The sequence below is a fragment of the Plecotus auritus genome, assembly GCF_963455305.1.
Source record: "Plecotus auritus genome assembly, chromosome: 6".
Taxonomy (NCBI): Eukaryota; Metazoa; Chordata; class Mammalia; order Chiroptera; family Vespertilionidae; genus Plecotus; species Plecotus auritus.
The window spans coordinates 59,644,958-59,662,264 of NC_137773.1; the positions used below are offsets into that span (position 1 = coordinate 59,644,958).

Below are 17,307 nucleotides of genomic sequence, written 5' to 3' on the forward strand. Positions count from 1 at the left end.
GAACACCAGGGGGCAGACGCTCAATTCAGGAGCTGCCGAGCTGCAGTGACTTGGCAGCTACGGTTATCAGGTGACACACCCAGAACCAGGGAGGCGGGAGCCCGATTCCGGGGTGTGTCACCTGAGAACCCTCCTCTCGCAATTGGGGACCGCTCAGGGAATGTTGGAGAGCTGGTTTCGGTCCAATCCCCACAGGCCAGGCCGAGGGACCCATTGATGCACAAATCTGTGCACTGGGCCTCTAGTAATAAATAAAATGAAAAATATTTTTTATTGTTGATAGTATTACAGATATGTCCCATTTCCCCCCCTTTACCCCTGCAGTTACTTAATGGCTCTATGTACTATTTTATTCATCTGTATAATAGAGATAATAGTAGTATCTACCTCACAGGGTTGGTGTGAGGAATAAATGAGTTATTTAACATACATAATGTGTTTTGAATAATACCTGGTCCATAATAAGTGCACAATACATCAGGCATTATTTTTACTTATTTATTATTTTAAAATAACCTAACCCAAATAATACTTCTGGGTTTTAGCAATTAAAAATGTCACCAGTTTAAATGAAGATGAATATATATGATCACACTACGTCTTTCTTATCTATTCAAAGAAAATTTTATAAAACCCTAAATGGCTTAAAGTGAAAATAATTTCTGGCTCAATGATGGAAATGTAGCACAATATAAAATTATTAGCTGCTGTTCTTGATAAAAGCTACTGTCATGCAATTGTTTACAAACAGGCCCTGGCCGGGTAGCTGAGTTGGTTGAGCGTTGTCCCAATAAGCCAAGACTTGATCTCTGGTCAGAGCACATACAAGAAACAACCAATGAATGCATAAATAAGTGGAAGAGCAAATCAATGTGTGTTTTTTTCTCTCTCTTTAAAAATCTATCAGAAAAAAAAAATACCAACAAGTCCTGATCTCCCTGTTTTTTAAAACATGTTTTTATTGATTTCAGAGAGAGAGGAAAGGGGAGGGAAACATCAGTCAGCTGCCTCCTGTACAACCCCTACTGGACAGTTGACCTTTTGGTGCATGGGAGGATGCACAACCAACTGAGCCACACTGGCCAGGGCTCCCTATTTTTTAAAATATACTTTTTATTATTGATAGTATTACAGATACCTCCCATTCCTCCTCCCTTTACCCCCACAGCTCCCTATTTTCATTTGTCTTAGATTTTATTAGGTTAACCAAACCAAAGTGGTGAGAGCACATCAACTCTGTTTTTAAGTATAGAAAATGAAGACAAAGGTTTAAGGTCATATGATGAGAAAAATATTCATAAAAGAACAAAACTATTACCTCAACTATTCCAATTATTAATGAAAGCTTCTAATTGGTAACAATTAAATGGCCCACGATACTTAGGTTTATAAAAGGGGAAAATTAGGGAAAAACCATTCACCTTAATAAGACCTTTCTTTCTATTTTATTTTAAATTTTACTCTGTGGGCAAGGGATATAAACTATAAAATCTGTCAGATTTTGTAAAAACCCATCAATATAACCTACTTGTCAGGTTTTTTAGAGTTGCTGTTTGGTCAATTCCTGTCTGCACTGTCTCCTATTCCTATATTTCTCCTAATAAAACCCTGCTTTAAAGACCTAGGTTTTATTATGGACTACTTATCTAAAGAACTCTTAAGATCAAGGATCAAGTCCACATCTGTCTCATCATCTTCCTCTAAGGAATAATGGATCTTATATATTACCTTAGGACAAACTTCTTGACCACAAACATTTTTAAAAGCTAAATTTACCATGTATTTCCTGTAGAGAGGGTGTCCTGGTTTAGGGCGAGGGGGTAGCACCAGATCTTGACTTTTAAAAACTTGACTCTTGGTTTTTGTGAGTCTGGAAGCCACGTTATTTTGTTTTTTCTGAAGATCCATGTCAGAAGAAGACCGATTAAAAGGTAGTTTTTTATTTGATGTTCTGGTTGTAGAAAGTCTCGGGGGAGGTGGTCTTTCAGGGGCCCCCCTGGGAGGAGGCTGTCGAGCTGGTGTGACTTTTCCATTTATAGGTCTGAAAGGCAAGGTGGGAGCTGTGAATCAGTGTTTGATCAACATTGAGGTTCTGTTTTGCCCTAACACACACACACACACACACACACACACACACACACACACGCACGCACGCACGCACAGCTTTCTGCTAGCACAATACAATTACCTAAACACGCAGGGTATGCTATTTCTGAGCAAATGGCTGCTGCATTAAACATTATATTACTAGAGGAAATGTCATGATGTTCCAGCTACCTCTCATCCTGCAGTAGAGATTCATTAGTTCAAGACAAACAAGCATTTACTATCATGAGCTCTCTAATGCCCCATTTGCTCGTACATACCATGACTGTTTCAGGAAACTAAGCACATTCTACCAAAGTCTGAGATGAAAGCTTATAACAAGATGTCAGGTATATGTGATGTGGTCTAGTTCATGATTAGAAAAGGAACATCAAACTACCCTAATATTCATTCATGTTATAGGAATTACTATTCTAACTCTAGGCTAGATTAATATAAAGAAAGTTGTTTTGAAAATGAGCTAGGACAACCATTACTTTGAAAACCTTTCCTTAATCCCTATGATAAAAATAATTTCTAACATAGGAACATCTTCTGATAGTATCACAGCTTTTTGTTCCAACAGCCCTGGGACTCAGGCAGGCAGGTCACCACTAGCTCACAAAGCCTGTCTCCCTTTGGAAATGTCAAAACCAGGCTGATTCCTCGTAACGGGGAGTGGGTGACAGTGTGAGAATGAGAGTGTGAGTGTATATGTGTGCGAGTGTGTGTTCATTCCAGAAGTGGAGTTGTTCCAGGTCCAGAAAGGAGTCTTGTTTGTTGGAGGAAAAGTAATAGAGATCTGTTTGTGTTCTGTGAGTTTTGGGGATTGAGTTCAAAGAAGAAGCAAAGATTCATTCCTACAACCTGCTGTCAGAGCAGACTGTAGGCTGGTGGCCTGGGTGAATTCATGAGTTTAATGTATCTGTAAAAGAATATCTAAGGCCAACAGCACTCAGTTTTGATGACAGAAAGGCATTAGCTGTTCTCTTACTTTTTAAAAGCTTTCCCACACTGACCTTGGTGGAAGCCTGGGGGGTCCTTGCAGAGTGCCTCCCATTTGACCAGCCTGGTCGGATTCCTGCAAGTATCAGGGAATGTTTTTTAGTTAAGGTTTATCTGAAACAAGACCTTGCCAAGAGGAGTTGTGGACAACTTTTTGGCTGGATCTATAAGTGGAAATGTATCTGAGTTAGAGAAAGTAAAACAAGTTAGAGATAAAGTAGAGAAAATTTTTAGTCTTAAGCAATATTAACTCATCCCACATTCCCACCTAAATTGTCCACATCCTAATACAAGTGAAGACATAGAGGAGGAGACCGGCGATCTGCTACTGTGGATCATGACTAAACCAATTTCCCTGCATTGTTGAACACCCAGCAGATTCAAAGGTATCAAGGATGATGCTTCAATCATGATGGGTTACACAGTAGCAATTTAAGCAGAAACTGTAGAAAATTAAAAACAAAACAATGGCCTTTATTTATTCCATGATGACATGTGAGACATGTACTGCTCCTAAGTTTAACACATAATAAGTTGCGGGAAACCGCCTATTATCTTCACTAGCAGAGAGGTGTGGACAAGGATCCCTGAATGCTGGTGACCCTTGAGTTCTGGCAAAGCTCAGGGCTGTACACCCACTGTTTAGTCCAGACAGTGGTAGCTGAAGCAACTTCCCTTACTGATAAGATAGTCTGCCTGTTACTGGAAATTGCCTGCCTAAGGGCTATAGGTGTATCCCAAATTGAATAAAAGGATGGTGAGGCCGGAGCCCAGGTGGAGTCCTTCCTTTTGAGCTGGGCTCCTGCCTGGTCCCCCAATATTTCCAAATTATTGTTTCTTGTCTCATCTCTTTCATTTGTGTGCGGCCCCTCTTCCAGAGCCCAAACCCTGAGCCACGCCAACGCCGGATGTGGGACCTTCACAATAAGTGAAGTGGTGATTAGTTTGTTTTGCTTAGAACAGGCAGATCTCTCACCACTGGATGGTTTATACATTGTGCAGTGGGTTCTGAACTAGGAGGCGGCAGAACAATATGAGAAGTTTAAGGGATGGCCTGAAAGGAAGGCATGTGAAGAGAAACAGAAAAGGCCCAAGAAAACAGAAAGCTGGGACCACTAGAGCAAAGGGGTGGATGTGCTGAGAATAGATTTAAAAAATTTTTTAATCCTCACTCAAAGATATGTTTAGAGAGAGGGGGAGAGAGGGGGAGGAGAGAGAGAGAGAGAGAGAGAGAGAGAGAGAGAGAGAGAGAGAGAGAGAGACGTGCCCCAACCGGGGATAAAACTCTCAACCTTTGGGTATACAGGATGACTCTCTACCATGCCAGTTCTGAGAAGTTTTGTAGGAAAGAGTATGGGGGGTAATGTGAAAAACAAAGGACAGCTTGGAATGTTTTAGCTTAATAGCACATGAGAGAAATTGAAAGTGTGGAGCTCTATAGAAAGATTTCTCTAGGGAAAGGGCTTCAAACTGGGTTATTTAAATAACTTTTATGGAGATGGTGTAGCCCAAGGACTGGGAAATGAGTATAATACATGGAAAATATTTTCATATCTTCTGTTGAATGAGAAATTAAAACTTCTGTTTTTGGAGGGGAAAGTCCTCACCAAATTCTTCTAATTCTAATTGAATCTCCTTTTTAATCTTTTCTACTTTCTAAGCACCTAACACTGACTTCCAGGAAATAATATTTCTCCAGGACTCATAAGGAGGGAAATGCCAGCCCTTTAATATTACACTGCCTTTTTTTAAAGGAGGTTTAACTATACCTTGGGAGATCACTGAATTAAGTCAGACTGTTTCGCTCCTTCTCTTATATAAATGAGTTAAAACTCACTTCAATGGATTTTAATTCAGACTGAATATTTATAATTTTTCCTTAAGTACCAAATGATTAATTGCCAATAACTGTGATCATTGAAATATGTTTCAATGTTTTAAAACCCCACTTTTAAAAACAAATTAAGCTTGCCCTTAAAACTTGGTTTCGCTAATGAGTTCAGTTAATGTAGTGAAGAGAGTCACCAGCTCATAAACCCTGCAATATTCCGGACTATAATCCATGCCTTATAAATATGCTGCTGCTGCTATTTTCCCCTGACAAATACTGCTATGATACTCGAAAAATTCATTTATTTCTTTGGCCACTTTAAAAATTAAAACAAAAAAGCAGAAAAACACTCTAGCAGATAGGAAGGAACTTCTGTTGTTTTTTCTCAACATTATAGTTATTAGACAACTTAATTAAAAGAAACTTTTAAAAAAATATAGATGTATGCTTTTGACATAGAAAGTTATAGATGATGTACTGTAATAAATACATACCAGATAATCCTAATCTAGTACTAAATACTAGATGTAGTTTTCTTCAGATGGTGCCATTTTATAACAATCTTAAATATCTTTTTCTCAATTTTCTACAACGAGCAAACTCTAAATCAGAGAAAAAGGCAGTATCCTCAAATCCCCGATGAACATTAGGCACCTTTTGAAAGGCACTGCTGTATCTGACACACTGAGTATAGGGAAACTTCCTGCAGAAGCCACTGCCTTAGTATTTGCTTAAATTCAGGTTTATGCAGTCTTTGGGAGATTGCTGATTAGGGCTTTCCTCCTCTTCAATAATATTCCACATCTAACGGAATTGCTCTGACCTCCCTGCATTCTGGCTTTTGATGTGATGTGTGTGGAGGCATTTTAGTTCCTGGAGAAGTTGGTTTTTCTGCTGTACTGACCCTATAGGTGCCATCTTTTTTGTTCGCAGATGCTTCTTCTCTTCTTTCTCCAGGAACTGGTACCCTCTTTGTCCTGAATTCGTGACCCACATTCTGTGCTGTACCTGTGACTCCCTCCTGCCCCAGCTGGCAGCCTCCTTGGGGAAGGCTTTGGGGGTCTTGGGATCCCATGGTGGGCAACAGGGCACACAGAACATCTGCCTCTGCTGACAGAATGGCTCCAGTGGATCCTGATGCTCCTCACCATGGAGCCCTTCATTGTTTAAGTGAAGAAAGTGAGATTTGGCAAAGATAGCCATTGTCCTGAGATGGAAAGTTCCTAAGCACTGAAGGCAGGAGGAACAGGAAAGGGTTTTATGCTGTGCCGTATCAGAAGACAAAGTGGCAAAGACCAAGCCTGTCCTCATAGGTCATTACGCTGGAGAAAGTTTTTCCATAGATCCTCACCCACATCTGAAGTCTTTAAGGCCTCTGGTATGAAGACTTCAGTAATTGTAACTCTTAAATGAAAGGAATTTCTCATAGATTTGACTTTCTGACCCTAGAAATCTATTTGTGTGACTTCAGCCAAATCATTTAACTTGTGGTCTGTTTCTCATCTCTTCTTCGTTCAGACCAAGTGTGTCTATTATGAGATGTATTTATTACAGTTCAGCACAGAATGCTTTGACCTCCCCACCCATACCTTATAAACAGTGCAGGACAGGATTTTCCTCATGTTGGTCATGTGAGGTACAAAAAAAGGTGAATATAGTACTTCTCCAGATGGCGTAGTTTATTCTAACTTCCTTTTCTTGTTTTTCTAAAATGCAGCAGTTGCTTTGTGGACTGCTTAACACCAAATGTAACACCTCATGCTTTAATAGAGCTTTATGGCTTACAAAGCCCATAACTTAAATGAATGATATGTATGCCTACTCATCATTCTCTCACTCTCTTTTATAATCCTTTAGAGAAGATGCTGTAACCTTCTCATGTACTTCTTTGTGGAAATTTGGGACTTTCCTATTCAACAATAGTATGGTAGGGGCTCTATTATCCCCTTTTGGAATTTTTTGGCCCAGTTTTAATAAAAATTTATTAAAATGCAAGTGATCACTTTGAAAATGCAAGTGATCACTAAATTTCAATTCAGCCTATAGGAAAATCTCATTAACTTGATCTTGGCTAATTCAATTTAATGTCTTCTTCCAAGATATTTCTCTTCAACTAGATGATTAGACAGTTTGCATGTAAAATAAGCATAGTTAATATACAATGCAAAACTATTATGAAATTTGAACTGAAAATTTGTTTCACAGACTTTAAAAATTGGTTTCTTTTGAAACAAACCTTAAGGATTATCTATCATATGGGAATTTCAAAAAGTATATGGAAATTATATTAAGATTGAAGGAAAAAAATATGTTTAAAACTCTTTCCCCATAATTTGTTAAGAAGCACATGATAAAGCACTATTTTTTAAAATTTAAAAATAGTTTTCCCCTAAATTTCAGAGTAACAAATTTTTATGGTAATTATCTTAAAATTATGTCACTAATTGATATTTTAAATAAAAACTGATCATTGAAATAAATCTATTTCCACAAATAGTACAGGCTTTTAGAGATTTTTCATAACTTCCTCATTATTAGGGCCATTTAAAAGACATGGCTGATCAAAAAATAGACCCCAAGTCATAGAAGCATAAACAGACTGTTGAACCTCAGAGGGAAGGCAGGGGAGGGTGGATGGGAAGAGATCAACCAATGAACTTGTATACATATAAACATAACCCATGGACACAGACAATGGGGTGGTGAGGGTGAGGGTGGGGGAAACAGAAGCGGGCTGGAAGAGGTTAATGGGGGAAAAAGGAGGACCTATGTAATACTTTCAACCATAAATATAAAAAAAAAAGGGATGACTAGACAATGAAAGAAAGGAGGCCATTCATAATTAAAGAGTCATATTTTTCATGCCCCAGGGTATAGGACAAATTATTTTATGATGAAGTACAATGAATTGGCCTAATTCTTTTGTTCTATAGGGGTTTGTAAAATATAAAGCATCACATTAAAATAAGTACATGGGACTTAGAACCTGATTTGTAATAAGATATTTTTTTAATCTGACCAGTAAAATAATTTGCACATATTTAAAATTAGCGCATCAGTTGGTCTTCAACCTACAACACTCTATAATGACCACTTACCCAGTCTCTAGTTCTGCCAACATTACTGGGTTTTCCAGATACTGTACTGTAAGTATATCCAATAGGCTTTTCAATAGGGAGAGGAGGTGGGCTTTGTGGATCCTCATGTAAACCTGGAAAAATAGCAGTAATTCATCAATGATTTCTGGTCTTTGGGGATTCAAAAGAATGAAGTGACTGCAGCTTGGTTCCTTAGGAAAATGGCTAAAAGATCCACACAAAGATGGATAGCTAGCCAAGCAAGTGAGAACTCCCAGCAAACTTCAGAAAATTGATGGGTTGGTAGACATTAGTTATGAAATATTTTATAGAGAGTAAAAATAATGCTAAATAATTATGACAGCAGCCAACATTTTTGAGAACTTTCTATGTGCCAGGCATTAAGTAAAGGCACTTTATTCATATACATTTCTCCAACCAACATCTATCTATGTGCTAGATCTGTGCACTCCACTAGCTAGCTGGTAGTTATACTAGTATGTGGTGATTTAAACGTTAATTCTTATAATTAAAAAATATTAAAATTTTAGTTCCTCAGTTGCACTAGCCACATTTTAAGTACTCAATAGTCGCATATAGTTAGTGGCTACCATATTGTACAGCACAGATCTGGAATATTTCCATCTCTGAAGAAAGACCTATTGGACAGCACTACACTAAATAATATCCTACCCGTTTTTCAGATGAAGAATCTGGGAAGAAAATATATGAGTCACCCAAGGTTTTAATGCTAGTAATTGTCAGAACCAGGGTTTTGAACTCAAAAGGCCGTGCTCCTTGTAATAGGCATGCTGCTTCTTAACAGGTGGGGCAGTCAACCTTCCCCCATCCAAATCTTTAAATGTGTTTCGTAATCCATTAGCTCCAGATTAATGGGCATAACTGCCCCCTCAATTTAACAAACAATGTCCTTACAGCCAAACTACATCCTTACCTCAGTCATCGTGGACCCCCAACTTATTTTAAAAAGAAGAAAACAAAGATAACCAGACTTAATTAGTAACAACTAATTAAAATCTGTGTGCAAAAACACATGGAGAGGGGATGACTGCAACACACAAAGGAGGCTAACACCATCTTTTTCGCCTGGCGTAGGCATTTAAAGGAATGATAGGTTTTCCCATTCTTTCAAAAGACACTCTGCTGCCATTTCACAGGAAAAACCTGTAGCAAGAGGATGATCTGTCAGGTTCCTATTTTATCCAGAGACAGGAAAACACTCAAAAGGAGGAAAACATCCAGGACAACTAGACAAACAATGATTTAGCGATAAGTGTTCTCAGTGAGAGACAGCGCTGCTCTGGGAATTAAGACACAGGAACATTCCAACTCAGTCACCATCTGGAAGTCTTTCTCTGTGCTGCAGTTTCCTTATTCTTAACAAGGAAGTAATGAATCATTTAGGATATGATATTGTTGTGACAAACAATTACAGGTACAAAGTAGTAACAATATGCAAGTAGAGAGGAGACAGCTGACTGACAGGAAGGAACATAGGACTTATCTGGAGGGGGTATGAGGGGAGATGGAGATTTCCAATTTCAAATAATGTGAAAGTCTCAAAGAGAAAAGTGGCATTTGAGCCAAGACCGGAAGGAATGATAAAGAGGGGAACCATGCAGATATCTGGGAAAAGGACATCCTAGTCAGTAGGAACAGGTCCCCAGGGGAAGGAGCTGACAGGTTCAAAGAAGAGCCAGGGGTTTTGCACCGCGAAGCTGTTCCTTCCTTCACTTGTCCATTTCAAGTTCTTCAGACACCAAAAGTCTTACTTTTCTTCCTCCATGGCATATATGCATTGCTTGATCATTGTAATGATAAAATTCTTGGGAAATAACTCTCTGGCACTTCAGTTCCCTCATAAATAGTTTCTGGAGCTTTGTCAGGATAATAAATAAAGGTGCTTTCTCAATATACCCATTTCAGGATTTCAGGACTATTAGTCCATTTTATAAGGGTGCTGACTGGAATAATATACTTCCTATATATATAATGGGATAATATGCTCTCTATGATAGACATATATAACTTCATTTGCTATCGGTTTCAATTCCTTTCCTACCATATCTTTACCAGCGGCACCAGGATAGGATATTACAATTATTCTGAGTTTCAGTCTCCCTCTATTCTCTCTACTTAAAGACATTGTTACAGAGAAATAAAATCCAAATTTACTGTCTTAAGAATTGTAAAAAAACCCAACTTGCTTTTAAATGTCCTAGATTACAATGATAATAAATGGCTGATCACACATACTTTCAAAGCAAACATTCATAAAAGAGCATGTATTTCCCCAGGCTCTTGGAGAACAAATAAAGAAGGCAGAGAAGTGCTTACATTTTCCTGGTTTGGCTGGAATTCGAATCACAGTGGGCTTTCTGGTGGGTGCTGGTTGAACTGCTGGTTCTTTTGTTGGTTCTGTCTTTGTGGGGACCTGAAAGGGATCTAATGAAAAACACAGTTTATTTTGCATGTTTTAGTTAACATGGACTCAAACAAAAAATCTCATTCATAATTAAAGAGTCATATTTTTCATGCCCCAGGGAAAACTATTCATGGATAAACAAAATCTCAGTTTGCAGAGACAAAAACAAAGTCGGAGCTCATGAAAGGAAATAACTTGATGCTCTGTAAATAATTCATATGGCTTTTCTTCCTCTCTGATGAGAGGGATCCAGGACAATCTTGAATTATGTAGAAGCTATCTTTCATGGGAGTGCAATCATTTCATAAGTATCCGCCTGAAAATGAGGGGCAAGTGAACTGAGGAGCCAATTTTCCCTCTAATGTGAAGCCTCCCAGGCCCCCAGGAAGAAAAGACCTCCGCTCCCCACACGCCTGTGCCTGTGGAAAACCTACCCACATGACTAGCACATGATGGGTGCTCAGCAGAGGCTTAGATTTTAATACTTTAGTAAAATGACACTTCAGTAACAGGAAAATGAAAAACGTTTTATCCTGGAAATAAAATAAGACATCCCCTTTCAAATATATCATTTTGGGGTAAGGATACATGACTTGGCAATTCTTTATCTTAACTGATTCATTAAAAATAGTGTATGCCGAAACCGGTTTGGCTCAGTGGATAGAGCGTCGGCCTGCGGACTGAAAGGTCCCAGGTTCGATTCCGGTCAGGGCATGTACCTTGGTTGCGGGCACATCCCCAGTGGGAGGTGTGCAGGAGGCAGCTGATCGATGTTTCTCTCTCATCGATGTTTCTAGCTCTCTATCCCTCTCCCTTCCTCTCTGTAAAATATCAATAAAATATATATTTAAAAAAAAATAGTGTATGCCCTGGCTGGTGTGGCTCAATGGATAGAGTATCAGCCCATGCACCTAAGGGTTGTGGGTTCGATTCCTGGTCAAGGGCATGTACTTGGGTTACAGGTTCAATCCCCCGCACCTGATGGTGTGCATGCAGGAGGCATCCAATGTCTCTCTCTCTCTCTCTCTCTCTCTCTCAATCTCTCTCTTTCTCTCTGTCCCTCCCTCCTCCTATCTCTAAAAATCAATGGAAAAAATATCCTTGGGTGAAGATTACCAAAGATAAATAAATAAGCAGTATATGCTTAGAAAAAGTATTTTTTTAAAAATATATTTTATTGATATTTTACAGAGGAAGGGAGAGGGATAGAGAGTTAGAAACATCGATGAGAGAGAAACATCGATCAGCTGCCTCCTGCACACCTCCTACTGGGGATGTGCCCGCAACCAAGGTACGTGCCCCTGACCGGAATCGAACCCGGGACCCTTCAGTCCGCAGGCTGACGCTCTATCCACTGAGCCAAACCAGTTTCGGCAGAAAAAGTATTTTTTGAAAAAGCATAACCATTAAACTTTTTTCCTGAAAGGAATATTCTTTTTTTCTTTAATGTCAATGTTCTTTTCAGTAGTTTGGAAAAATGACCATAACATTTTTTAAAGATGAGAAATCTAAAAATAAATAGATTAGCAAATCTACACTAATGAAAGAGAAACATGCAAATTGACTGTACCTCTGCTACACCCACCAGCCACACCCACCAGCCAATCAGGAGCGAGTATGCAAATTAACCCAACAAAGATGGCCACGGCCATGAGCTGGAGGCTTGGGTTGCCCCTGGCGATGGAGGAAGCCAAGCTTCCCATCCGCCCTAGCTGGCCCTGGCCTCCACTCAAGGCTACAAAGTTTCAATTATAGAAGATAAATAAATCCCAGATACCTGCTTCCAGCAGGCCCTGGCCTCCGCTCAAGGAGGCACTGAAAAAAAAAAAAAAGAAAAAAAGGAGGAGCTGGGAGCCTGAATCACTAGGGGGCGTGGCCAGCCTGAAAACAGCCCTCAGCTCCTCACCCAGGCTGGCCACACTCCCATGGGGTGAGGATCCCCGTTGGGGGGCTTGGCCAGCCTGCAAACAGCCATCAGCCCCTCACCCAGGCTGGCCAGGCACCCCAGCAGGGATCCCCACCCTGAAGGGTGTGTGGCCAGCTTGGAAACAGCCCTCAGCCCCTCACCCAGGCTGCCCCACGCCCCAAGGGAACCCCCACCCTGATCCGGATACCCTTCAGGGCAAACCAGTCAGCCCCCACCTGTGCACCAGGCTTCTATCTATACTAATAAAAGGATAATAAACTAATTAGACTGGGAGACCTTCTGGACGTTCTTCTGGACAAAACGATGGTGGCGGGGCTGAGGTAGAGGCAGTTAGAGGCCAAGAGGGGAGGGCAGTTGTAGGTGATCAGGCCAGGATGGGATGGCAGTTGTGAGTGATCAGGCTGGTGGGGGGCGGGGCCATTGGGGATAAGCAGACCAGCAGGGGGGCCAATTGGGGGCGAGCAGGATGTCAGTGGGGGTCAGTTGGAGGTGATCAGGATAGTGGGGGGGTGCAGTTTGTAGTGAGCAAGCCAGCAGGGGGGCAGTTGGGGGCAAGCAGGCCAGTGGGGAGGGAAGATGGGGGCGAGCAGGCTAGCAGGGGGTCAGTTGGGGGTGAGCAGGCAGGCAGGGGGGCAGTTGGGGGCAAGCACACTGGCACGGGGGGCAGTTTGGGGTGATCAGCCTGGCAGGGGGGCATTTGGGGGCGAGCAGGCCGGCAGACAGAGCAGTTAGGGGCAATCAGGCAGGCAGGCAGGTGAGCGGTTAGGAGCCAGCAGTCCTGGATTGCGAGAAGGATGTCCGACTTAAGCCCAATCCCTGTAAACTGGCAGTAAGACATCCTTTGAGAAGTCCCAGATTGGAGAGGGTGCAGGCCGGGCTGAGGGACAACCTCTCCCTGCCCCCCGCCGTGCATGAATTTAGTATAAAATAAAATGCTGTATAACTGATACTCTACACTGCACACAGGATCTCATGACACTGCCTTTGCCTTTATTCAACAAGAAGCAGAATGAGTATAAGCTGTATTCTGCACCTGTTCTATGAATATTTGCCTTAGGGAGACACTCCCTGTAAAACAATGCATCCCATAGCTCCTGTGATGAAAAGCACTCATGTTCTGCCCGTTATGAGCTGCAGTTCAATAAGCACCTTTTGCTGACCAGTTCTTTGCAGGATATGTGAAGAGCTGAGCTCAGAATGAGGAGGCCCTTCAGCTCCCTGATACTTCTCCTTGCCTTCCATCCAGTTCGCAGGCAATCCTACCATCCTATACCCTCCAAAGGTATCACTCACTTGCTCACCTATGTATGTCTGCCATGTGCCAGTAACAGTGCTGGGTGGGTGGGGAGATACAAGTGTAAAGTACAACCCTATTTTAAGTTTATTATCTACCACCTAAAAAGGGCCTCCAGATGGCTGAGAAAAAAAAATTAGATGACCTCTCTGTGAAACCCTGTCTATCAGTCACAAATGAGGCGAGTCTTGTCTAAATTCAAAAAACCAACTCAAGATTATCAGAACATCCAACTTTTTAAAAAGGCTCTTATAACAATGTAACTTTCTTTCACTGTAACCTATGTCCCCACAAAATAAACAAACAAAGGTCCTTCTTTTAGGCCTAACCAAATTCTTTAATCCTTATTTTGTTATAGCATTATTTTCTACTTCAAAAGTAATATTATAAAAATGGGAAACATATGACAGAAAATCTCCTGTAATCCTATCCCTCTGGGAGTAATTATTATCTAAGATGTGTATCTGTCTATAATTTTTTACCTACAGTACATGTATTATTATGTAGGTATTTTACAAAACAAAAACAGGATCATTTTATATCCATTTCTTTGTAGTTTGCTTTTCCACTTTTCTTATTCAGTATTGGTTGGGTGCCTGCTACACATCAAAAACCATTTTAGATGCTGGGAATACTTCAGTGAACAAAGCAAAGAACTTTGCCCTCATGGTACTTACACTGCAGCAAGGAGATGGAGACAGTAAACAATAAATATAATAGATAAGTAGTTCATGGGGTATATTGGAAGGCGAGAGGTACTACTGAAAAAGGAAAAAGTAGAGCAAGGTGAGGCACTTCAGGTGTGGGCATAAGGGACACAGACTGTAGCATGAAACAGGAGGGTGAAGTTGGGGAGGATGCCATGACCGTCTTTCCAACAATTGGATTTTACATATTCTCATAGTTCTTCCAACTTGAATAATATACATTGGTCTTTTTTAAAAAATATTTTTATTGATTTCAGAGAAGAAGGGAGAGGGAGAGAGAGAGATAGAAACATCAATTATGAGAGAGAAGCATTCATTGGCTGCCTCCTGCATGCCTCCTGCTGGGGATGGAGCTCGCAATGCGGGCATGTGGCCTTGACTGAAATCGAACCTGGGACCCTTCAGTCTGTAGGCCAATGCTTTATCCACTGAGCAAAACCAGGTAGGACTACACTGGTCTTCAAGAAACAGCAGGACCACTGGATAAAAAGGGGTTCGATACCCTTGTATTAATTCTCACTATTGCAAATATTACCTAAATCTGAACTCTAAATAGTTCATTTATTCTGAGTAACCTAGCTAAAACAAAAGAATTTGAAAAGCCCATGTAATCTTGGCATACATTTTATTCAAATACAGAAACATAGTATCTTTCCTGTATATTTTTCCTTTCTGTTCTTCTCTCTCCCCTGCCTTTGCCTCTGCTCTGCCAACATGACCCTTGTTGGCACCAGGGAGCTCTAAGGAGCCACCTTACTCCCCTAGCTGCTATAGGCTTGACTGTCCAGGAACTTGTCAGTCTTCCCTCTCCCAATCTTGGTTGTAATATCCCATTCCCTCAGGGCTCTGTTTCCTGCTGTGCCAGTAACAGTGTTGGGTGGGGAGATATAAAAGTACAATCCTATTTTACGTTTATTATCTACCACCTAAGAAAGGCCCCCAGGGAAAGGGATCAAAAAAATCAAGAGAAGGGTTAAGGCTGATAATTGTTCATTGTGTTCTACCTTTCAAGTGGCATTTCTGCTCTAAAGGCTGCTTTTGGTACCTGTAATCTGCTGGTCATTAACACAGTGGAATCTCGGTCCTCAGCCTTAATTTGTTTTAGAAGGCTGTTCGAGAAGTGATTTGTTGGATAAGCTAATCATTTTTTTTGCATCTATATATATGAAAGCCTAAGCAACCGAATGACCGAAGGAACAGTCAACCGGTCACTATGATGTGCACTGACTACCAGGGGACAGAGGCTCAATGCACAGGATCGGGCTCCTTCCTGTCTGGATCAGGCCTGCAAGGATTGGGCTGAAACCAGCTATTCGACCTCCTGGGAGGCTAAGCTGAGGGACCCCACCGGTGCATGAATCTGTGCACTGGGCCTCTAGTTAGAAACAAAGTAAATTGAGTTAATCCATTCTAGGCCCCCAAATGATTCCATGTTAACCTTTTCCAATTGCCTGTGACCCTTGTTTCATGAGTACTTTTACACCCTTAGCAACATCAGCACTCTTGATGTCCCCTTTATGTTTTAAAATTGTGCTAATCGCCCAGCTGTGGTGGCTCACTGGATTGAGTGTCCTCCCATGGACCCAAGAGGTCCCAGGTTCTGTTGGTCCCGTATTCTATTCCCAGTAGGCAGGTTATGGGCTCAATCCCTAGTAGGGGCCATGCAGGAGGCAGTGGATCAGTGGTTCTCTCTCATCATTGATGTTTCTATCTCTCCTTCTCCCTTCCTCTATGAAAATCAATAAAAATATATATTTTTTAAATTGTGCTAATCATCGATTTCACCATGCCATACTTGGTAGCCAGATCAGACACACGAACACCTCTATCATACTTTGGAAATTATTTCTTTTTTAAGCTTTATCATTGTTCACTTTGCTGCTATCATTAACCTTCTTAAGACCTATGGTGAATTACTGTATGTATTTAATAATAAACAGCAACAAAAGCAAAAAACCACAAAAATATTACAGCACAATTTCCTGCTATGTGAACAATGTGAGGTTTAGCAGTAAACTGACTCATACTCGCTCATTATCTCCTTTGTCACCTGAGAGATGCGTGACTGATCATAAAGGTATCAGCATGAAAGGCCTGTCGGGTCAGGAAGTTTTGTGCAACAACCAAGACGTTTTTCTGTGAACAACTTGGTTGAGAACTGAATTGTTTGAGATAGGGGATATTTGAGAATAGAGGTTTGACTGTATAGGTTTTCAGTTGATGATTTGGGGTGTATGTGTGTGGAGGGAAAAGCATGGAATAACTTCAATTGTTTCCTAACTCATACCAAATTCTGGGCAAGTATACCACCTACACATTGTCTCTCAAATTCCAGGAGTGAGGGCATTGAACAAGGGGGCAGAGAAAGGAGAAAAGAGGGAATCAGTGTCCTTACAGGGCTGGGCAAAAGGGACACCCAAATGTGCTTGGTTTTGGAGGACTAAAGCCCCACCCCAAGTCCCACACACTGTGCAACAGATCTCACTATTGCATTAAAGGGGTCCAGGCAGAGAAACTAAGATGGCGGCATAGGTAAACACCTGAAATTGCTGCGTCGCACAACCACTTCAAAACTATAAGTAATAGACAAAACGGACATCATCCAGAACCACAGGAAGGCTGGCTGAGTGGAAATTCTACAACTAGAAGGAAAGAGAAAAGCACACTGAGACTCAGAGGAGGTGAGGAAGTAAAGTGCAGAGGTATGGAGGCGTGCGAGTGGAAAGGGCTGGCAACTGAGTACTCGGTTGTCTTTTTCAATAGGGAGGGAGACACAAGCTCCCAACTGCTCTGAACTCCAGTTCCAGGTGAGACTCTGGAGATCCAGACTCATATGCGGAGAAACTGGACTGTCTGGCATCGGGCGTGGCTTTCTCTCAGAGGTGCTTGCAGCGATTACCGCGGGACACTGAGACCCAGGGGCCTCTTAGGACAG

At 41.2% G+C, this 17,307-nt stretch overlaps 1 protein-coding gene across 4 annotated transcripts in view; it reads right to left on the minus strand.

Moving 5' to 3' along the window:
- SH3D19 (SH3 domain containing 19) overlaps nucleotides 1-17,307 on the minus strand; it is a 186,015-nt gene that overhangs the window by 23,958 nt on the left and 144,750 nt on the right. For all 4 annotated transcript variants that reach the window (XM_080676150.1, XM_080676149.1, XM_080676151.1 and 1 more), the window contains 4 exons: nucleotides 10,357-10,464; nucleotides 8,020-8,132; nucleotides 3,105-3,166; nucleotides 1,777-2,041 (listed from right to left, as the gene is read on the minus strand). In XM_080676150.1, the coding sequence (XP_080532276.1) occupies nucleotides 1,777-2,041; nucleotides 3,105-3,166; nucleotides 8,020-8,132; nucleotides 10,357-10,464 (548 nt within the window). The remainder of the gene's footprint in view (nucleotides 1-1,776; nucleotides 2,042-3,104; nucleotides 3,167-8,019; nucleotides 8,133-10,356; nucleotides 10,465-17,307) is intronic.